We start from the raw sequence: 21757 nt of genomic DNA, 5'->3' as shown, positions 1-21757 counted from the left end.
GGGGGGAAAAAGGACGCTGTGATTGGTTTTAGTGTGGTTGGTCTTTATTTAAACAAACATTACAATAAGTAGACCTACAGTCTTTTTTTTTTTTACAAAAATGGCATAAAAAAATACATACTTTTGAAACTTTCATAACAGTCACACTGTTTTTCAACAAACCTTACAATCAATATATTCCTCAATATAAAATAAGTGCACATTTTTCAGTGGAAATAAGAGCACATTCATACCGAGTCAGATACAGTGTGACGAGGACAACAGGTGATAATCAGCAATCATCTAATTTTACAACCTTGTCCACTGTTAACACAGTGGATCACTTCATTTAGCCCAATAACAATCCCATTCTCAACACAATCAGGTTCACAAGAGCACGATTTCCACCTCTACGCAACTATATCGGGTGTGCGTTTCATTTTTATTCCGACTGTGTGTGCAGAGATTGCCAAATCCCTGTGGCCCTGACTGTAGATTTCCAGCATAACTTATTTATCTAATGTATTTTGGAAGAAGTTATGTGCATATATTAACATTTACGGTTTTATAAAGCAGCTATATTTGTTCACAGAGACATGTATTTTCAACCTTAACTCGGCAGAGTTACAGCAGAGTTTACAAGATGTTTTTAAGACTGGAAAATGATTCTTTTTAAAGGGCTTCACTTAGACAGCAGAACTAAAATCAAGTGCATTCCATGAATTGCCTCTACAGTGCACACATAAAGGTACTGAATGACGAGCTGGATAAACTGGATATATTTTTGGTCTTCCTTAAAAATACTTATGTTTTTTGACCTTCAAAGGCACAGACAGCATCACTCCCCATGTGTTTAGTGTAAAATCTCAAGATTTAACAGTTCAAAACTCTACAACAGAAAATACAGATCAACAGGATACCCCTCCATTATGATAAGTTTTCTACTTGTAATGTGTATTACAACTAAAAATCATTTTTATGAAAAGAGAACAAATTCATATACTACAAATATACTCGTGTTAGATTAAAAAAAAACATTGTGTATAGTGTAAATTGTAATATAGCATTTTGCAGTATTAATACTGCAAAGTGCTATATTTCTGCTGTTAGATCAAGTGTTCATTTATGTGTAAGGCATTGATGTTGTCAAGCTACAGTGCATGAATCTGTATCTCCAAGCACATCTATGCTCCAGTCATATTCAGTATATGTAAGGGTGAGGACTTTCTGTACCAAAATAATACTAGGGCAGATGTGCGCCATTAGCCAATTTCACCATTGTACCTGTTTCGTGTCTGTCAAAATTTGTTTCAATAAGCATAAATTCTACTAAATGATTATCAGATGCTGAGGAAATTTGACCGGGGGATCCTTAGTTCATCTCTCTTGTGCAGGAAAAGTACCAGTCACGTTAACATTTGCGGTGCTAATCTGCAAGTAGGAATCTAAGCCATCGATCGGAGGAGGGTCTGTCCCCACCTCTGCTGGATTGTTTTCTGTGGCCTCTTGCACAAAGTGCTTTCTGGAGAGCACTTTGCAAAGCCCAGCGATGCAGAAGACTAAAGATATGATGGCAAAGTATCCACCGTAGATGAAGAACTGAGGGAAAAAATGTACAAGATGACCATCAGTCAGAGGTGAGAGGTGAAATACACTAAAATAACACAGGATATCACCTCCGGACCTGAGTGAAGACTTCAAGGCCAAGTCCAGCTGAGTCCACCACCACCAGGGTGATCAGAGACTGAAGCAGCAGAGCCATGAAGGTGTTCACTCCAAACACCAAGGCGTAGCGTCGCATACTGAGACTGGCTGCAATCTGAAACCTGATAGATCAGAGAAAAATAAGCATGACATGTAAGCAGAAGCTTGGGATCTGCGCTGCAGCTGCTTGCTTTATCAGGAAATTCAAAATGCACACAGGAGCCAGTCTCATAATGAAAAGGAGTGCATTGTCAGGGGAAAGGGTTACTCATGCTGGTGTACAACATGAGTAAACTGCTGAGTCGCGTGACCTTTCTTTGACAAAGAAGTAGCATTAGTGGCCTGACATTGCGAGGGACAAACGAAAAGAAACTACTCCCACACAGCGGCTGCAATCTGCGTGTCGAAAATATCATTGTGCAACACCGTAAACCCAAGGCTGCTCTCAATGCTGTGTCTCTGCAACTGTGAATATTTCCTTCCTGATGAGCGGATGGCTGCCAGCAGTGCAAACAGTCTAAATATGAAAGCTCCTCACCATCCTGTGATACTGGTTTTCTGATTCGTCTTGACAGCCCTACTGTTAATCTAAACTTCTGCTTTTTTCTTGGGTTCTGAAGGGGGTTTGTGCGTTGTTTCACACCAGGAAACAGTCACAAACTGGGAAAGGAATTCCATCCCCGTCATCCACAGTTGGGTTTGTTTAAACAAAAGTAACATAATATATCAGTCCTCGATGTGGGGTTGTTGATAACAAAAACTGTTGATGTTTAAACTCATTGCCCAAGCTACATTTCTAGGTTATGACAATGGCTGTAAAGGGTGTTCAAGATAAACATTTGTCTTTAACACAAGTCATAACGCTCCCATTAAACGTTGATTAAGTAAGAAGAAGTGTCTGCACTTACGTGGCCACAGTTATAAGCAGCATGTACGTAGTTCTGAAGACAACGTACGAGCTGTAACACAGCCAGATGTTCCTCAATGTGTCCATGATGAACACACAGGCCGCCATCAGCATGGACAGGGAGCACAAGGCCAGTTCCCCCCACAGATCCCAACGCACAGGTACGTAACCCACCAGCAGGGCTGCCAGAGCACCTGTAGGAAAGCAAAACACATAACTGATCAGTCATGACGCTTCAGGAAATCAGACTGGTACGTCTGTGTAGGTACTCCACAGGCCCAGCTATCACCGATATATCAAATATATGAATATTAGTCTGCCAAATGTAATATTATTCCTCCCTTCCTTTCTCCTAAAGGTAGATTATCATAACTGTGAAGAACCCTTACCTAGCAGTGTTGAGAGTGTCTCTACGTAACCATTGTAGATTTCATAGTCACGGGACGGCCGAACCTTCTCCCACAGTGCCTGAGTATAATTGATGACTTGGAAATAGCCGCAGGTAGCTAATGCCCACCACAGTGACCAGGACAGCAGAGTGCGACATCTGTAGCATTGCACAAAGTCGCTGAAGAACATCCGCATCACATCCACGAGACCAGTCCGGTTATTCTCGCCGTCCTTGACCGGTGATATCTGCACGGAGAACTGCGCTGTTAACAACGCTTTTTGAACATCTGTCACATCTGGCGAGAAATAAAAATCTATAATTTCATATTCTAAATTTCTGAGTCTGCTCCAGTGTATCGACATTAAAGCTTTCAGTGACAGACAGGAGTGACTAATTTAAAGTCTCCAACAAAACAGTACTCACTGTAGTGGTGTTGTGGCCAGTCAGAGGGACCCTGCTCTCTAACTCGGCACTGGTCTGCAACAGCGTTGCGCTATTACACCGTGGTTTACTGTCAATTGTAGCCGGAATCTTGTGGAAGAACAGACTCCTCCTAGGCATCGGGAGAAACCAAGGAGCCAAAAAGGCCACGACAGCAGAGGCCAGCGTGATTGTGACGAGGTGGAACAGCTTTACTTTTGCCACGGACAACAGGAGCTGCCCGGTCAGTGATCCAGCGGCTGACCCAAACAGGGTGATGCTGCGGCAGTAACTTGTGACACGCTGGTATTGGGCTGGTTCCACAACACTGTAGATATAAGAGAAGTAGGCTACTTCTGAAGCTGTAGCCAGTCCAAAGAAAAACTGCATAAGCTGCATGGCTACAAGATTTTTCTTGGTCAAAAGCACAGAATAGGTAACTACTAAACTAGTAGCCTGGAGGATTAACACTGGTTTATAACAGAGGTAGTCAGTTGCCAGGAAGATGGGGAAGAGCAATGCCAAGTAGGAATAGGTCCATACTGGATAGATTTCATTCACCACCTGTAGAAAACAGTGACAGAATTCTGATTAAAATTGTTCACAGTCAAAAGTGACATGAAAAAAACATTCACAAAACCTCACCAAAAAAATGAAGCAGAGAGAAATATGGCAGCCTTTCTGCATTTAACTGGTTCTACTGGTGGTTCCATTGGTATAAAATAACTACCTTAAAATTTGTTCTGGAAACCAAGAGGTTCCTGAAAGGGTATGTCAATGAATCTGGACAGGAATCTGGCAACGGAGCAGTCATGAGGCTTGTACTGTAGAGTAGGATTTGTGCTTACCAAGACAAACACCAATGTTAATTCTACATGTTCAATCTTGTTTTTACACTGGACTGTGAGGTGCTACCGATCAGTTCGTCATTAAAAAACTCAAATTTAACATGTTCAGAAAGAATGCCATTTCAGTTTCATCATATGGGATATTGCCATTTGATGCATTTTGTAAATAATTCTATTTTTGTTTTGGTATTTTTACAGTGGTCACCATATTGGATGTTGTAAAATGTATTATAATTTTTGCTTCCATTTTCATGATTTTTACTAAATTTTACTTAGTATGTAAAACTACACTGACCCAAATAAAACTCCCCCATAGCGGGGGGGGGGGGGAAGGACATGGCAAATGGGGGGCTTTGCCATGTCCTTTCTTTGACCAGCATGGTGGAAGTGATTATTTTAGGATTAGGCAGAAAATCCAAAGATTTCAACATTTTCTTTTCCACAATAGGGCTTTTTTCTGTCTGATTAAATTTCCCTGTTGATTTATTCACCCCAACAAAGAGAGCAGAAGTGTTGAGTCACAAAATGCCACTCACACTTTTCTTTTCTTTTTTACCCCCCACCCCCCCAAAAAAAAAGATGACGATCAACCTATTCATTGTGCTTTAATTAAAAACACAGTCAATACAGCTGTGGTGTGTTGTATTCTTGTAAGAACTGTAAATAAACCCCAAGGAACACTCACTTGTCACTCACAAAATTTGGCCATTGGCTTATTAGAGGTAGAGTTATATATTATCATTAAAAGCTCTTGCTTCCTCTACAACCCAAAGGTATTCACTCAAAACGTCATGATAATCAGTCATATTGGTTTTTACTCTGCTTGTTTTGCTGATATTGTAATAATAGGCGTGCAAATTCAAACGCCAAAAGCTATATTAAAAAAGTTTTTGTAATACGTAATACTTGTAATATGAAAACTTATCGAGTATAAAAAAATGATGTCAAAATGACAATGGCCTACGTCGAGCATTGACGTCACAGTAGAGTAAATAAACGAACGTGTGTTCACTTGTCATCACTGTATCCACGGTTAGCTTGTAGCCGCCACAGCTAACTCACCTGCGTCTCGGTCAGGTTCTTGTCTGGTCCCATCAAGTAGGCAGTAAGGAAAGGCTCCGACGGGCGGAGGTTAAAAAAGAAGCCATGGACGCAGAGCAAAAGTGTGGCATGCAGTGCCTGCATATTGGGCTCACAGAGCGTGACCTCCACTCTGCGCGCACTGACGGCATACTAATGATGACACCCGCGTCTTCTTCGCTGCTTTACTGCACAGCGACTACTTAGGCGCACTGCTCCCACCTTCTGGTTCAAAGCGGATCTACAACTACAGAAAGATTTTTATTTTTTTTTAGTTCTTTCCTCAACTAAAAAAAATCGCTGCTTTACTGCGCAACAGTAAAGTAAATTTTAAAAAGGATTTTTTTAAAAAGGATTAAAAGGTTGGGTGTGTATATATAGTCAAAAGTCTTTGACAGTTGATCTAACAAGCATGAAAGACCAAAGGAGCTTCACCCAATTTGTTGTCAGGCGGCAAAAAATAGAATAAATACAATCGCAAAGAAAAATATGGAAGTGACTGTTCATTATGAAACGGTGTATGCTGTATATAGAAACATATTACACGACTGAGCAGTGTAATTGTGCGCGCCTACTCCTTTTTGCCAATGTTGTTTTTTATTTTATTAATAACCAATGAATCCAATATTTTATACCCTTCTACTTCCGATCCTCCCCTTCACAGTAAAATACACACGTCCGGTCTCATTACTAAACCGGAAAAACAATTTTTACAAGTATATGTCAGAATTAACTAAATAGGTTACAATAGTGTTTTAATTCATATTTTGTAAAAACACTCGGATGATACTTTCGGGAATATTTTTTATTTATTAGTATGTACAGCGTACTCTTAAAAATGTTTTAATACAGCTGAGCATTTCCTATCTGGAGACTGGACCGACAGGTAGTACAGATTATATATTTAACCCAAGCAAGAGACAAAAAAGATTACTGAAGCCGATACCCAATTCTGTCCACATTATTTTACTGCAACTATCGTATAATTTATCCTTGTCTTTATTTTATTTGTATTGTGAAAAGACAAGGATATCTGACAGAAGATTTCGACAAACAAAATGTAAATAAATTGTTTCATGAAAAGGCGGCCAATAGGTCACAGTCAACCTTCACAGACACAATATTGCCATTTTAAAAATAAAAAACTCCAGAAATTCTCTCAAGGTTATGACAGGAATGGCAGAGGGTACAACTCAATGCTAAAAAAAAATGCCGAGAGGTGAATACAGGTCCTGTCTTTGAACACATTCACAGAATGAAGCATTAAGACAAACTGGTATCGAGAGTTAAAATAACGAGCTTCAGCTCAGGTCGTTACAGCAAAATTAAAGCAACAATAACCACCGCAGAGGCTTGACACGGTTAATAACAGCTGCTGTCTCACAGATGTTTGAATGACATTCGACAAAACATATCGCCAATATTTCCAAAAAGAAGTTTGATCATAATAGCAGTTCATTTTAATATTTCCTTTTCTGAAGCTGAATAAATTACTGTACGTGCTGATGACGAATACGGAGGCAAAAGAGTGAGTACTGGACCTACATTCATCAGATGAAAGTAAACTGTTGACAGGATGCGTGAACTTGTTACCTACAATAGCTGGGGGTGATACTTTGATATAACATTTGAAGCGGCATGGAAAGAGGCAAACCTTAATGATGGCGTTGAAATCAAAACCAGACCTTTTGCAAGAGCTTACAAACTGAATCCTTACAGGCAAACATCAGAGGAACAGTCCGACTCTTGGGGTGAATTCTTGCGTGCACTGTCACGCTGATTCACCTTTAAAAGGGGGAATTCATTTTGATTACTGAAATACAAACATAGCAGGAAAATTGTCAAAATGTTCGAAAATATTCTTTTTCTTTCCAAAACATGGGACTGTTCCTTTAATATTTTTCTTTTGTTTATATATTTCCAACATACTTGAAGTCTAAAACATATAAAGATGTTGTCTCAGAGCAACAAAAACCTGTTTTAACCAGACAAAACCAGACCAGCTCTACACTGAGCACAGCAGCAGAAGCAGCACGTCCTTGTGAAGCTACATGGTGAAGTGTCTTGTATAGTCATATTCTATAGTAGGAATGACCGCCTGGACAAACTTGAGGAAAATCAGGAGATACCTGAGGGTTTCACTTAAAGAGAAAATGGAGCAGTGAGAGAAACATTTACAAGAGACACAGACTAAGCTCTTCACAGTCTTGTGACAAAAGCTAATGGGGTGTAGAGTGAACCACGGAAGCTACCCGTCACACACTTATTGAATTTTCTTGCAATAGCATTGCCGTTAAAACTAGTTCAGTCAAAATTAGCACAACTGTTTTCAATTTAGCATTATGCAATCCAATTCCTTTCCAGACAGTACGTGTATACATTAAAGGAAGATGTTACAATAAAAACCTATGAGAAGGGGAAAGTGTTTAGGAAATGACTTATTTTAGAGGACAAATTCTGAAATATTGGCTAAAAAAAGAATGTGAACTGAACTAAATTATGGTGCACAGGAGACAAAAACAAGAGGCTTGCACTTAAGTCATGTGCTCCTGGCTCATGAAGGATGAAGACACACATGTGGTAATAACCAACATGTCATCAGAAGTGTAAAAGCGAAGTAGCTGAATGTTCCCAGCATAAAAGGATACATATGCACTCCCAACTCGCCTCCCCCTTCAGCCACAGTCTCAATGATCTTCTTCATGACTTCAGCATGTCTGAAAAGAACATTAAGAAAAAGGTCTTACCCAATGCTCTGCAAAATAATTAACATAACAATAGAACATAATAATGTAATAGCACTGCAAAATAATCCTAAATAATGGTAATGAAATAAAAGTTATGGGAAGGCGGCTTTTTTCTGCTTTGGAATCATGGCCATTTGTAAAAATAAAAACTGTATCAGGAGAGTATGTGGAAAAAGTAGGTCTAATTATTATATTGTTAAAGGTGACAGGATAATGGTGAAGGCACTCTAAATTCCAGCTGTATGCATGCTTTGATTGTGGGGAAGGCTCCTGGCTGAAGAGCTCACCTGCAGGGATGAACCGAGCACATGGCTGGTGGGGGAAGGTGTGGGTGGTTTTCAATGGTCACGGTCTTCTTCACATGGTCCTGGCTGATGTCCTCATACATCTGCTCCACAGTCAGAGGCTGCCTGTCCTGAAAGAGCCCGATAGGTTCAGGTCCTCAGCACCATGTTTACAAATGATGGATCGTTTGTTGATCTTAATGCTGCATATCCATGAAGGAAATACATACCAAATATTTTTTTATTGCAACACGGCTGCAATTACTGTCACAGTTGATTTGTTCTTTATTTCCACAATTAACATATTAATCAAACTTGGAAAAATCAAATCAAATATCCTTTTGGCCACATTCCAACAATACTTGAATAAAAAAAAATATCATTACGACAGCAGTGATCAAATTACGCATATATTAGCAGTTAAATGTGTCATTGAAAACAAAGACAAAGTATTTTCATTTTAGCAAGTTAACAAATGATAACCATGATGAATCCTGGAATAAAAAATGTATTTTTTGCATAGCTTTGTGTGTGTATATATATACTGTATGTGTGTGTGTACACACACACACATACACACATACAATATTTATAAAGGTGTCACAACTGTCCTGACTGTTAATCCCTCTAAGACAATCAATGTATGTAATTTTGGGTTCTAAACAAATTTGAATGACTTTCTGACACTAAAATGATGAGTACAAGCAGTAGAATTTTTAGCAAATACGTACTTCATCATATCCAAAGAGCCAGAGTCGAGGGGTCTGGTAGTATTTATCGTAGGTGATGCACAGGTCGTATGTTCTTGTCTGCAGAATGCCGTCTTCGTTCCCACACTCCACTTTGGCTTTATTTTCCTTTATCTTACTGGTGTCCAGGGTTGCCTGCACAGACAAATACAGTGTAATATGAAGAAGAGACAGCAACCAACACTCAACAGTGCCGTTAAGTAGGAGCTTTGCCTACCTCATCTGTTTCCAGAAGGCCACTTTCCTCATACTCTGAAAAGAGACAGAAGCATGAAGCTGAGACAATATGGCCGGAGTGGCAGTGAGGTGAGAACGGTACGCTACCTTCCATATCTGCTGCTTCGCCATCATCGTCGTCTCCATCATCCTCATCAGCACATGTTGCAGAGGTGGCATTCATATTCTTGTCCTAAGACACATTCACATTTTAGAGGCATCATTTTCATGCTTTAGTGCGTGTTATGCTACATTTTTTTCCTGTATTTAAACCAAAATTGGACAATTGTAAGCATACCTTGTTATTATCTAGTGAAATATCCTGCACAGCATCCGTGACTCCTAAAACTGCTGCAGAAAGACAAGATTAATGAATTTGTATGTCACCATGACAACCATTTATTAGTATCTTATCTGATTTTAATCTGATCAAACAACAACTGGTCTCACTTTCACATCACATCTCCACACAAAGATTTAAAAAAAATACACTAACTTACTCAGGTTTCTGATAATAAATGTACAAAAAAAGTTAAAAAATACAAAAAGTACTTTTCGTTAAGACTGCTGTTCCAAAATAGACATCAGATCCTAAAAATGGAATATTTGAGAAAGAGGTCGCAAAAAATCTTCGTCTTATTTTTAACAATTATTACTGTACATATTACAATAAAAAACAAACAAACCAATTTTTAAAACATAAAATGACTTACTGGTATTTACATTTAAGAGTTATTATGAATAACATCCTATAATAGTTTGACTATTACTGCAGCTGACATGAGGTGGTGCTCAGCATAAATGTAGCAAATGGATGGGGAAGTTTTTCCTACCCGAGTTATGGTAAGTGTCCACCCAGCCCCCGTCACCATCATCCTCCTCTATGATGGCTTCCAGCTCATCTGAGTACTCCATTTGTTTACAACGTTTGTAACAAGGAACTGAAAAACATGAAATACCCAAAGACTAAGGCTGGTGAAAAACATGAATGCTACGTTTTCAAAATGCAAAGTTGCGAAATCTGAAGTCTGTGGTGCAGATACACTTTCTGTTTTAGATGACACAGAGCTGGGGTGAAACGAGATCAAAAGCTATATCGCACCATTGCGTGTCAAGAGAAACTGTTTATCCTCAGGTAAATATGGCTTCACTTTGACCTCCTCTCCTGAAGCCCTGGGAGGATGAAATCAAAAATCAGGTCAAATATTAGAGTTAAATGTTGTCACTATAAACATACATTGAACATCGATGCCAAATATCCTATCTCAACTAACATCTATGTATATTTAATCCAGTCCAAATTCACAATAAGAGAAGTGAAAACTGACAGAAAAAGGTTATTGCAGTAGTTTCATACTTTCAGATTCACAAATGATTTATCAAACAATTGAAGGAACCTCATAATATAATACATATCAGTATTGTTAGCAAAGGGTACTAATTATCATTAATAATTTCAATTAATAATTGTAAAAAAGCCAAGTCATTGAGCTCCTAACACTCACCATTTCCATGTTGGGCAGTGGTGAACCAGATAATCTCCAGCTGCTACAAACTGGCCGAAACAGGGAAAATAGATTACAAAATATCTGGCTAGAGATTTATTGATTTCTTTAAATCTTGAATGTATATTCGCTCACCTCCTCTGGAGTAATGACTCCAGTCTCTTTAAATTTGGATTCCTGTAAAGGGGAAATCGAACTCCTTATCAAATCTAACTAGAACGTCGTATCTTCAACGGAACAAATGAGGGTTCGATATTTCAGCAAAGAGAAGCTAATTAACACCGTAACTTCATTAAACAATATCAAACACTCACACCGATGCGAATGTTACTAGAAAGCACTGGCGATGCAGTTATGTGAAAGAGTAGCCAACATCTCTCAGCAAGCTAGCTCATCTGTAAGTTTACCTTCAGCACTGGAGTGAGGTATTCAGCCACGCCAAGAGCCGTTCCCTTCACGATGTTTAACATGTTCTGCATCTTCGATAGTTTCTTTGCTGAATACACTACCAAAGTTCTTGTAAAGCGCGTTCTTTACAATTCATATTATTTTGACATAACTACTCAGGAAAAAACACTAAGCAACAGCACATCATATGATACGTTTGCACCTTTCCGGGTTCGAACTCTCACGAGAAGTGCAGCTAAATTTACAAAGAAGAGCTACGCGCCAAGATGAATCTCATGTCCATATGTGAAACGTTGTTTAGCTTCCGGCTTTACTTCCGGTTTTGCGGTCCGCCGAACAAGAGTGGTTGTAGTTTAAAAATTCATTTTCCCAATTAATGGAAGATATTACAAATTTAAAACCTATTCGCATTTTGCGTAAAATTGATGCGTTGTATCTTTTGTTTGCGGTGTGTTGTTTCAGCATTTTTACAGACGCCTTTTGAAATAATTTTGAGAGCACGCAACCAGAAGACGAACATGGAAGTAAGCGGCTTGAACCATTCATGCATTGATGCACTCTGGTTCAAATGTGAGGCGACAGCAATGAAAACAGAGAGGTATCGACTAGTTATAGTAATTACCACATGTTGTTTACTATGTAACTTGTGATTCCTAAACAAAACTGGATAAACCGACAGCGCCATGTGGAGCCCCTTAGTGCGGTTAGTGTTAAGAGAATCCAAAGTCCTCCACCGGCTCATTAGTTCAGCTAGGTCAGTCCACACCGGACCGTGCAGCAACATTTCGGGGACGGAATGGACGAAACCCAGCGGGTTCGACACGGGGTTGAAGGTTTTCAACAGTCTGACTAAACAAAAAGAGCCCCTCATTTTAGCAAGAGAGGGTGTAGCTACCTGGTATGTGTGATCCCTGCTAATATAAACTCTACATATTCCTAGATGCTCCATAACACTGTGTGAACCCCCTCAGGTACAGCTGTGGCCCCACCGTGTACGATCACGCCCACCTGGGTCACGCATGGTAAATATAATCAGTGTAAAACTGGAAGAACTCTTCACAATGAGTCACAGAATTACACCAATTTACAATCATAAGATACGATTTTGACATTTGAACATTTTGACATCTTATTATAAATCTTACTTACAAGTATTAGATATATGTATATCAGTTTTTGCCTGATCATAATTGGTTACACTTCTCTCGTGACAGCTCATACGTCAGGTTTGATATTGTGCAGCGGATTTTGAGCAAACTGTTTGGAATCACCGTGATCCATGCAATGGTCATTACAGACATTGATGACAAAATCATCAAAAGAAGTTGGGAGGTAAAATCACATATTAAAACTAGGGATGGTTGTACTTCTTTTTCAATTATTTGGATTTTATATATGGTTTTTACTGCAGGAAAATATCTGTTCAACCGTGATCGCATCAATGTATGAGGAGGAATTCAAGAGGGACATGTTGTCATTAAAGGTGTGTGATTAAACATTTGATAAGTAGACCTTGACTGGTAAATCTTCTATAAAATTGACATTATGTGTTCTTTTTCAGGTTATCCCTCCTGCAGTGTATTTACGGGTGACTGAGAATGTGCCTCAGATAGTCGCATTCATAGATAGGATCATAAAAAATGGACACGCTTACACCACACAAGAAGGTGAGTATTTTGGAGCGTAACAAGGTAAAATAATAATGATTTCAGTCGGACCAGAGTGACTGTCAGACGCTCGTTTTTTTGAAGGTGATGTCTATTTTGACATTAAGTCCATCGGCGAACGCTATGGCAAATTCGGGGGGGCTGCTGATTCTCAACCAGAACCTGGTGAGCTGTCTAATGTCAAAATACTGAAATGTGTTCCAAGGTTCAGAGATGGTTTTTGATTTGCTGTGGTACGATCATTGTCTGATTTAGTGACGCAGACTACTCAACAACGAAAATTGCGTTTTAACAGAATCTTCCGACACCATCACCATTTTGATTGTAAATTGAGAACCCCAACTTGTTTTTTAGAATTTTGACTTTAAAAGAAGAACTGAGACTTTCAGTTGAGAGAATGCAGTTATTCACATTAGAATCTGTACTGTATCTGTGAATTCTAAGTTAACCTCTGACACCTTAGGGAAGTCACAGTTTTTAGAGTCATCAAAACCTTAACTGTCATCTGCTGAGTTGAGTTCTCACTTCAATTTCTCTATCAGGTCTTCAGGCCTCCGTATAAAACAAATACACTTAAATATCCTTAGATGCACATTGGATTATTGTATATATACATCCTTTTTCTGTATATCTTACCCCAAATTTTATTTTATTATTTTATTTTACTTTTTCTTTTGCTGTTGCTGTTGCGCTGTAAATTTCCCCGTGTGGGACAAATAAAGGAAATCTGAATCATTGGTGTATAGTAGAGTGTCACACTTCATAACTGATATCGACCTCATGATTGTGCACAAGGATCACATAAACGAGACGCAAGAGATTTTGCTTTGTGGAAGAAATCCAAAGCTGGTGAGCCATACTGGGAATCGCCATGGGGCAGGGGAAGACCGGGGTGGCACATTGAATGCTCCACAATTGCCAGGTTAGAGAGTCTGTCTGCTTCATTTAGTTTTTTATTATTCGTAGTAGTAGTAGTAGGAGTAGTGTTATTATTGTTATTATATTATTATTACTATACTGGTCATTTAAAGAAAAAAATGTAAGCTTGGTTCATAGTTTAGTTTGTTTTCCCATCTGTCCTCTGTGGTGGTTTCAGCACAGTCTTTGGAAGTCAGTTAGATATCCACTCTGGAGGAATTGACCTGGCCTTTCCTCACCATGAGAACGAGATTGCTCAGAGTGAAGCCTATCACCAGTGTGCACAATGGGCCAACTACTTCCTCCATTCAGGTGATTTTGTGCAGTTCATTTAAGTCTAAAATCCTTCAATTTTAGACTTTGACATTTTGGTGCGTGGCTCTGTATAAGACCTGAAGTTTTTTGTTGACTTTTCAGGTCATTTACACCTGAAAGGTAGTGTGGAGAAAATGTCAAAGTCTTTAAAGAATTACATCACCATCAAGGTAAAACCAGTTTTGATAATAACTCATGACTTAACTTTTTTTTTTTTTAAATTGAAATTTGTCATTTTTTTCTGTTCCGCCAGGATTTCCTGAAATCTTACTCTGCCAATGAGTTCCGGATGTTTTGCCTTTTGACCAAATACAGATCAGGTGGGTGATAATGAAGAAGGCCTAAAAATGAAAGGGGCTTGACAGACTATGAATGTTTTGTTATTTCCCAGCTATTGACTACAGCGACGGCAGCATGCTGGAGGCCCGGAGTTCTCTGGAATCCATCTCCAGCTTCATCCATGATACTCAAGCTTACATGAAGGGTCAGCTCCAGTGTGCCCCAGTGCAGGAAGCCTTCCTGTGGGAGAGGTACCGCCACACTAATGTCCGTGTCTGCTGTCTGCGCTGTACTTTAGCTTACTGGGATAACTGGTGTCCCCCTCAGGTTGGCTGAAGCCAAGTCCAGCGTGTTAAAAGCTCTGGCAGAAGATTTTGACACTGCACGAGCTGTCAGCGCTGTGATGAGTTTAGTTCATCACGGAAATCGACAGCTCCAGCCCGTTTCCAAGGTAACCCTGCCTGGCTATCTGAACCTCCACATTTGCTAAAGCTAACCGCTCAGTTTCGAGAGCTGCAACAAGATGTTGCTCTTTCTTCAATTTAAATGAATTGCTAAAAGGGAGTTTCTGAAATCAGAAAGTGGTCAACAAAATAATCACAGACTGGGTGAAACGACTCCTGTTTGAAGTCTTTATCAGATGATTCGCCAGATGTTGATTCAATATTGATAAGAACGTGTGCATTCAATTTACAATCCACAAGCACAAAGAGAGATTTTACAAAAATAGGGCAGCCAGGTCACCGAGCAGTAAAGCTTAGTGAGCTTTGAAGGACGGCTGTGAACACGCTACAGCTGACCTGGCTGTGAGCCACTGCTGCAGGTCGACTCTTCCTCCATTGTTTGTGTTATTGCTTCAATACTTAACTGGTTCTTTTACTGTGCTGAGGTGCAGAAGCTGAGGGGCTCCTGTTTAAACTCTTCTATGGAATGACTGAGTCATAATCTAATGGGACTGAGTATAGATGAGTATAGATGGGCAGTAATTCCTGAAGAGGAACACGGCATTATGAATTGGACCAGCAAGGATATGAGGCTATTCAGATTGGATTTGGATTTGTTATGGTGGTGTTACACATCAGATTTATTGACACAGGCTCTTCCAAATTTAATATGTCCCTTTAATCTCACAGATTTGAAATACTTCTTAATTTAAATTCAGAATATTGACTTCATTATCGTTACATTTTATTTCAGTTGGTTTTGGGGGGGAGCATTGTTTGTTTAACTGTAAATATACTTCACTTTCTGTTGTAGATTGTTGTTTTTTACCTTGTTTATTGCAAAATATGCTTAAAATTGGATAAGATTAGCTCATTAGATTATTAACTATTTTACGTTTTTTATGGGAAATGTTTATTTTCATTGTCTGAAAAAGCCGTTCGTGGGGATTGTTTTACAGTAACTCTGTCTTCACTGTGTCCAGAGTGGTGAAGGAGCGCGGAGTCCAGCTGTGTTTGCAGCAATCGTCACTTACATCAGGGACGTCTTGGATGTGTTTGGAATTGAGCTGCTTCATACTAGGGTTAGAGTTTATGAGTTGTGTTCAATTTATTTTCTTGCATTTGTTTTGCATCAATATACATTTAAACTAAGTAGGAAGTGGAAGCAAAGTACAGGAAAGTTTCACTCGATCATTCCAAAAGTATATCAGGTAAATAACCAATTTTTTTATTGAGAAATCCCTTACTGCCTTTAAATTACCATTTAAGTTACAGTGCACAGAACTTTAAACTGCATATAGTTCACGTTTTATGCATGTTCATTTGATTCTGTGCATTTGTCAGAAAGTAAACATTGCTTCCTGTTGTGCTGTATCTGCAGGAGGCTAATGGATCGAGTCATTCTGGAAGTATGGAGGGAGTTGTAGAGCAGCTGGCACGCTTTAGAAGCCAAGTCCGGGCATTTGCCCTTGCACGCCACGAGTCCGCCACCAAACCTGGTCTGTACCCAGAGAGAATCCCCCTCCTCACAGCTTGTGACACCCTCAGAAACGACTTGGCACCTCTGGGTGTTATATTAAAGGTATTTGGGCTTTGTAAACAATGGCCACGTGTACGCTTTGAGTGTCACACCCTGCCGCTCATATACTTGTTTATGTCATTGCCATACTTCAGGACAGAGGAGCCACCTCAACCTGGGAAATCACTGGTCGACCACAGAACCAAAGAGTTCAGGATAAAGATCAAGAGAGTTCCACCTAAGACAGATTAAATGCCAGATGTGCCCAGCATGTCTGATTTAATGCAAATAAATTCTAAAATGTATATATTTACTGAGTGAGTTTTACTGTTTTACCTTGATTTCAGTATAGCAATAACTTTAGTGGCTGATTATCAGTTACCTTTCCACGCTGGCTTTCATCCATATGTCAACGAAACATACAACCTTAAAGCATTCAATACCCTCTAGATGTATAGAGAGAGGTTCTTTGCCTTTATGTAACATTACACCAAGACGGACTCAGTTCAACACTGCATTTCAGTGAAGTAGGCCTTCATAATTTCAAGAATTGTCAAATAAAAGCGTACACATTTCATTTAGTATCACAGTTGCCAATTATAGTCTGTCACAGTTGATATGTTGTTGGGAGCGCTGATTAAAGCCCCTCTTCACTCACCCCAACGGTGGAACTTTACCCCCTTAATACCATGCAAATCCCTATTTCTACCTCCTTAATTTTGGATCAAATTATTTTTCCAATATAGACACGTTTCTATATTGCAATCATTGTTGTTAGTATTGTCTTAAAGAAAACGGTAATATCATATATCACATGACACGTGACAACGTGTAGTTGTCTGACGTCATGGTGCTCAGTGTAAAGTTTGATGGAAGGGGGCGATTATGGTGTGGGGTTGTTTTTCAGGAGTTGGATTTTGGGCTCATCACCTTAATTCTCGTTATAGGAACTCTTAAGGCATCTATCAAGGCATTTTGGACAATTGCATGCTCCTAAATTTGTGGGAACAGTTTGGGGAGGGACCTCTTCCTGTTCCTCCATGACTGTTCACCAGTGTACAGAGCAAGATGTGAATGATACCTATGTATGGAACTCATCATATTTTACAAAGGTTTTTAAAGCTATGTGACTGAATAAACCACTGTAAAGGCTATCTGTTCTTTTCAGTGCACTTTAAAAACCTTTTTGATTTAATATTTATTTTTACAAGGTGGCTTTTTAGAGCTTGACCTCATCCTTGGTTCTTTCGCAACTTAATATTTGCAGAACTTGCAGAAGTAAACTGTATTTTCTCAACTCTTTAATGTTTATTGATAGTCACAAAATGTCACAAGAATTACAGCTGTTTAGTTCTGCTTGCTGGTGTTCTCTCAGGGTGTCACACATCTGTCTCCCTCCAGGATAAAAGTGACAGTTTTCCTTGCCCTGCCACCAAACCATTCAAAACGTGACTTCCATCTTTTGATCCTGAGTTCAGCATGCCTGGGTGCTGACACACAGTTTATTTGGTCAGAATCCGTTTCCTTGCGTCTGTTAGGCAGCATTGCAGCTCTCTGGCGTCAGATTGATCAGAGAGTTGCTGGCCTGAGCCAGCTCGCTGATGGACACGCGTCCTCTTTGTCGGATGAACTGAGCAACAGAGTCCAACTCTGCTGGAGTGATGTAGATAAACTTCCCTCTGTCATCGATCACCCCTGCGGGAAACACCAGAGAGTCTTAGACCAGAGAATTCAGCTGCCGATTTAACTTGAACTGGAAACCTGTAGCCGTTTCACAGATTCGAAGATCTATTTCATGTCCTGCACTTTGGAGAACAATTACACATTTTATAAATAAATAACGTTCACTTTGGTGATCATCTTGGCTTGATTCTCTGCCCACTGTTCATTTCTATTATATTTCCTTTTGAAATAGTTAAATGAAAGAAACTAATTTGTGAGTTCTGGCTGGAGGTATGAAATTTATGCAACACATCTTGTAATAAAACAGACATGCAAATGAGATCACTAATGGAAAGATGCGGCCCGGATGGCACAATGAAGAGCATGTGTGATGTGTTTGGTAGTGGCAGGTCCTAAAAGTATCCTAAGGAGTTTTGCAGTTGAGTTTATTGTGAAGTAATATAATCATTCAAGTTGCCACAGTGAAAAGCTCAGGTTTCTAATAATTACTGGATCTCACCAACCTGTGAGGCAGCCATCAGCCAGCAGGGTCTGCAGTCTCTCAATTGCATCTTGGGTCCTCATTCCAAAATGTGAAGCCAGGTCCTCCAGGAGAATCACCTTATTGTCCTAGATAAACAACCATGGTTCACATGGATACACTTGATTTTTGTTGGCTTCTTAATGATTCACACAAAACTTAAACCTGTTTGGTTTTATTGCACATGCAGTATAGAGCGCTAATTCATTTAAAAGGTTTACCAAATGTCCATTAAATCAACACTGATAATGAATTACTTTTGGAGGCTGAGTAAATATGTTCTGCAGTTCTTATATACATTTATATATCATTTTAAAAGTTGACATGCATGTGTTTGATTGTCAACTCCTACCTCAATATACTGGATAAATTCTTTCAGGAGATTGCGTGACTGGAATGATAGAAAACAAATATTCATTCTGTTTTCAAAGATAACAAGAGATGTGGCGAGAAGTCAGTAGAGATGATGTTACCTGGTCCTCAGTGAGCTGATCTTCTTCTCCCTGTTCCTCTACAACGAAGGATGCTTTGAGTCGCAAGTACTCCTCCTCTTCCTGTCTCTCCTGCTCTTCTTTAGCTCGAAGTCTGTCCTCTTCCTGTTGAAACAGCAACGGAATACAACAAAATACACAAATAAAATTGATAAAATAAAATATGCAGACGAATCAGCAACCAGCCGCTGGCATCTTACATGACTTTTGATATATTTTCCATCGTTGCTATACAAATCGTTGCCACCAGCAGGCGCTAGCGCCCAGTGATTTCAGCATACAGAACCTTCTGAAAAACTACCAATATGTAATTTGCAAATTTTTAGCTTTTACAAATAAATTTACAGATTGTTTTTTTATGTGCTCACACTTAGATACTGATTACGTTTGCAAATTTGTAAAAAATAAAATAAAATAAATAAATACAGTACAAATTTCATTCTGCATTTTGTGTGCATGTGTTTGCACAAATTTTCAAATTTCAGCACATATAATCAGATTTTCAAAGAGTTTCATCACAATAACCCCCTGTAATAGACCAATATCAAGACCACATGTGATCCTAGTAGTGTTTTCTTGTAGAGCTGCTGACTGACCTGTTTCTGTTCCATCAGTCGTTCCTTCTCCTCATCCTGACGTTTTTCCTGCTCTCTCAGTTCCTGCATCCTCTTCCTCTCCTCCCTCTCCTCCATCTCCATCTGTGTTTAAAGAGGTTTCAAACTCAGCACTGTGGTACATCTGAAGTGTGCAAATAAATCAAATCACACCTTTCCCATTCAACGGTCCAGTTCACTCTGCATTAGACATTATTTATAGTTTTTACTTTGGAAGGAGTTAAAAAAAAAAAAAAACTACATTTCAGTGTTTTAAAATACAATTTGCAAAAGGAAAAAGGCCAAAATGTAAAGAACAAGCTCATTAGATCATGATGATGTCTTGTCACCTCTCTCTGGGCTTTCCTGGCCTGTTTTTCCTCCAGCTTTCTTTGCTTTTTGGCGCCAATCTTGGCTGTGGGTTGAGTGTTCTGCTCTTCTGCTTCATGCTCCTCGTCGTGGTGTTCCTCTGAAAATACAATTTTTTTTATTAGATATTCCAAAAGCTTGGAATCCATGACCAAAATAAAAAATCTATGTCAAAATAAACATCAAATAAAGTTATTCCTTTACAGTAAAGACATCACTGCAAACATTGTTTGATGGACCTTTATTTTAAGCTTTGACGTCGTAACAAAACAATCTGAAACGGTACCTACCTGGTTCTACAGCTTCCCTCTGGGGTCGTCTGCTGGCTACCATGGAAGCAAGGTTCCTCCTCCTGCGGGGCATCCCAGCTCCTCGCTCCTCCACTGCAGGCTGAGGGGCTCCTGCCGCTCGAACAACATCCCTCCCATGTGCCTCATCAGCTGTGTATAGCACATATACTACTGTCTGAATCAAAATATTAACCCTAAAACACATCAAATGTATACGGTTTAAATGAACCTCCAGCAAATTCAGAAAGTGATCAAAGCCCAGAGGAGACCATACAAAAGGAACTTTCTGCTCATTTATTGAAGAGGCAAAGTATTGACAATCCCAGAGTGTAACGTTAAAACTGCTATAAAAGGCGAATACAAGGACGTGTAATTCTGTCTTCTTTGCTGCAGTGCACGAATGTCGTTCACGTGTTCTTCAGGTTGCTTTCAGGTAGCTCATCAGTAGGTGACACTTCAACTCATATATACATATTCTACAGTAAACTCGCGCTGTCTCAAGGATGTGTTCTATCCTTAATCGATACTTAATGTCAAACCGTTTCAATATTGTGAAAGTGTAAACATCGGGATGAGACTTGATCGACTTTAGTGGCCGCTACAACTTAGCTCAGCTGAATATGGTGTTAGCTTACCTTCCTGTGTTTTCATGCGCACCTTTAGCGCAAACAAGATGAGGACAATGAGTACAGCAATCGCTACCAAATACAGCACTATATCCATGATGCTTTAGCTATGATTCAACTTAAAATACTAAAGAAATAGTGTAACTGTTAGGTAGCAGTCACTCGCCCAGCTGTTGACTTAAATAAACGTCACGATTCTTCTTCGTGTGGAAAATTGGACGGTTTCAGTGAAACGGTGTCTACTGCCCCCTACTGGACGGAGCTGTTGAAGAGTATGACAAAGTGAATCACATTTAGTTGGAAAAAAAATAACAGAAAACAAATTCTTCCTGTGTTAATTGTTATTAATCGAATCACATGTGTTCATATGAGTTTTACTGCCCAAGGCTGGTTTTAAAGGCTACTTTTCCGCAAATATTTGATATTAGTATTAGTATTAATAGGACTACATTAAGCCAGCCACCTTGGCAAATTCCACCAAATAATTGAATGGGTGATTTGATACTTTCTCTTTTGGATGTCTAGACCCAACTTAATTTGGATATGATTCATATTATATTGTACCGGTAATTATTATGTGGTAAATACACTACTATTTGGACAGTGTTTGGTTTAATAAGTCTGAAGGACACTAATGTGATGCTAATGAAAATTCCCCAAATTTTTAATAATCCATTTAAGATTTGTTCAAGTATTTTAATGATGATTGGAATTTAAAAAAAATATTAATTGGCAGTTGGTCAATGATGCTCTTTAGGGTGTATGAACTTATCTATCTGGTCCAAAAAAAATTGGTGCAAAATTAC

General features: G+C 39.2%; 4 protein-coding genes across 6 annotated transcripts; 1 reads left to right on the top strand and 3 right to left on the bottom strand.

Moving 5' to 3' along the window:
- Positions 1-82: 82 nt before the first annotated feature.
- Positions 83-5524, bottom strand: slc19a2 (solute carrier family 19 member 2). Its single transcript, XM_011618776.2, has 6 exons — positions 5312-5524; positions 3405-3965; positions 2980-3226; positions 2592-2784; positions 1664-1805; positions 83-1578 (listed from the first exon to the last, which is right to left on the bottom strand). The coding sequence occupies exons 1-6, from the start codon at positions 5432-5434 to the stop codon at positions 1357-1359; spliced, it is 1488 nt and encodes a 495-aa protein (XP_011617078.2). The 5' UTR covers positions 5435-5524; the 3' UTR covers positions 83-1356.
- A 592-nt stretch (positions 5525-6116) lies between these two features.
- On the bottom strand, positions 6117-11479 carry atg3 (autophagy related 3). 2 transcript variants are annotated; one of them, XM_011618777.2, is made up of 12 exons: positions 11238-11479; positions 10966-11007; positions 10831-10880; positions 10428-10498; positions 10159-10266; positions 9624-9673; positions 9434-9518; positions 9327-9361; positions 9092-9244; positions 8364-8491; positions 7978-8046; positions 6117-7458 (listed from the first exon to the last, which is right to left on the bottom strand). In XM_011618777.2, exons 1-12 carry the CDS (start codon positions 11307-11309, stop codon positions 7377-7379), a joined length of 945 nt encoding a protein of 314 aa, XP_011617079.1. In that variant the 5' UTR covers positions 11310-11479; the 3' UTR covers positions 6117-7376. The 2 variants fall into 2 exon arrangements, with proteins under 2 accessions (XP_011617079.1, XP_003977632.1); XM_003977583.3 differs by having other exon boundaries at positions 9624-9676; positions 11238-11477.
- Positions 11480-11553: 74 nt separating this feature from the next.
- cars2 (cysteinyl-tRNA synthetase 2, mitochondrial) lies at positions 11554-16696 on the top strand. Of its 2 annotated transcripts, XM_003977589.3 has the most exons (16): positions 11554-11836; positions 11918-12136; positions 12210-12260; positions 12453-12570; positions 12650-12721; positions 12800-12905; positions 12990-13070; positions 13701-13827; positions 14002-14135; positions 14241-14308; positions 14392-14458; positions 14530-14668; positions 14745-14868; positions 15844-15942; positions 16242-16442; positions 16535-16696. In XM_003977589.3, exons 1-16 carry the CDS (start codon positions 11664-11666, stop codon positions 16619-16621), a joined length of 1866 nt encoding a protein of 621 aa, XP_003977638.2. In that variant the 5' UTR covers positions 11554-11663; the 3' UTR covers positions 16622-16696. The 2 variants fall into 2 exon arrangements, with proteins under 2 accessions (XP_003977638.2, XP_029696110.1); XM_029840250.1 differs by having other exon boundaries at positions 11555-12136.
- Positions 16697-17663: 967 nt separating this feature from the next.
- Positions 17664-21163, bottom strand: LOC101068109 (DDRGK domain-containing protein 1). The gene is made up of 8 exons (XM_003977590.3): positions 20961-21163; positions 20326-20475; positions 20017-20135; positions 19670-19771; positions 19056-19178; positions 18935-18973; positions 18566-18671; positions 17664-18074 (listed from the first exon to the last, which is right to left on the bottom strand). Exons 1-8 carry the CDS (start codon positions 21046-21048, stop codon positions 17914-17916), a joined length of 888 nt encoding a protein of 295 aa, XP_003977639.2. The 5' UTR covers positions 21049-21163; the 3' UTR covers positions 17664-17913.
- Positions 21164-21757: the final 594 nt, after the last annotated feature.

This window comes from Takifugu rubripes, chromosome 8, assembly GCF_901000725.2.
Source record: "Takifugu rubripes chromosome 8, fTakRub1.2, whole genome shotgun sequence".
Lineage (NCBI taxonomy): Eukaryota > Metazoa > Chordata > Actinopteri > Tetraodontiformes > Tetraodontidae > Takifugu > Takifugu rubripes.
The sequence above is the reverse complement of the archived record's forward strand: the minus strand, read 5'-3'. Positions and strand labels throughout refer to the sequence as shown.

What these genes read in the sequence shown, in the direction of transcription:
- slc19a2 (XM_011618776.2), bottom strand. Translation starts at nt 5,434, where the DNA reads ATGCAGGCACTGCATGCCACACTTTTGCTCTGCGTCCATGGCTTCTTT. An exon ending in CTGGCCACAACACCACTACA is followed by an intron (nt 3,227 to 3,404) that starts GTGAGTACTGTT and finishes TTCTCCGTGCAG; the next exon opens with ATATCACCGGTCAAGGACGG. An exon ending in CTGCTTATAACTGTGGCCAC is followed by an intron (nt 1,806 to 2,591) that starts GTAAGTGCAGAC and finishes CTGATCTATCAG; the next exon opens with GTTTCAGATTGCAGCCAGTC.
- atg3 (XM_003977583.3), bottom strand. Translation starts at nt 11,309, where the DNA reads ATGCAGAACATGTTAAACATCGTGAAGGGAACGGCTCTTGGCGTGGCT. An exon ending in ACCTCACTCCAGTGCTGAAG is followed by an intron (nt 11,008 to 11,237) that starts GTAAACTTACAG and finishes TCCCCTTTACAG; the next exon opens with GAATCCAAATTTAAAGAGAC. An exon ending in GGCGAGTTGGGAGTGCATAT is followed by an intron (nt 7,459 to 7,977) that starts GTATCCTTTTAT and finishes TGAAACCCTCAG; the next exon opens with GTATCTCCTGATTTTCCTCA.
- cars2 (XM_003977589.3), top strand. Translation starts at nt 11,664, where the DNA reads ATGCGTTGTATCTTTTGTTTGCGGTGTGTTGTTTCAGCATTTTTACAG. An exon ending in GCCCACCTGGGTCACGCATG is followed by an intron (nt 12,261 to 12,452) that starts GTAAATATAATC and finishes CTCTCGTGACAG; the next exon opens with CTCATACGTCAGGTTTGATA. An exon ending in CGCTTACACCACACAAGAAG is followed by an intron (nt 12,906 to 12,989) that starts GTGAGTATTTTG and finishes GTTTTTTTGAAG; the next exon opens with GTGATGTCTATTTTGACATT.
- LOC101068109 (XM_003977590.3), bottom strand. Translation starts at nt 21,048, where the DNA reads ATGGATATAGTGCTGTATTTGGTAGCGATTGCTGTACTCATTGTCCTC. An exon ending in GCGCATGAAAACACAGGAAG is followed by an intron (nt 20,476 to 20,960) that starts GTAAGCTAACAC and finishes TGCTATACACAG; the next exon opens with CTGATGAGGCACATGGGAGG. An exon ending in CCAGGAAAGCCCAGAGAGAG is followed by an intron (nt 19,772 to 20,016) that starts GTGACAAGACAT and finishes CTTTAAACACAG; the next exon opens with ATGGAGATGGAGGAGAGGGA.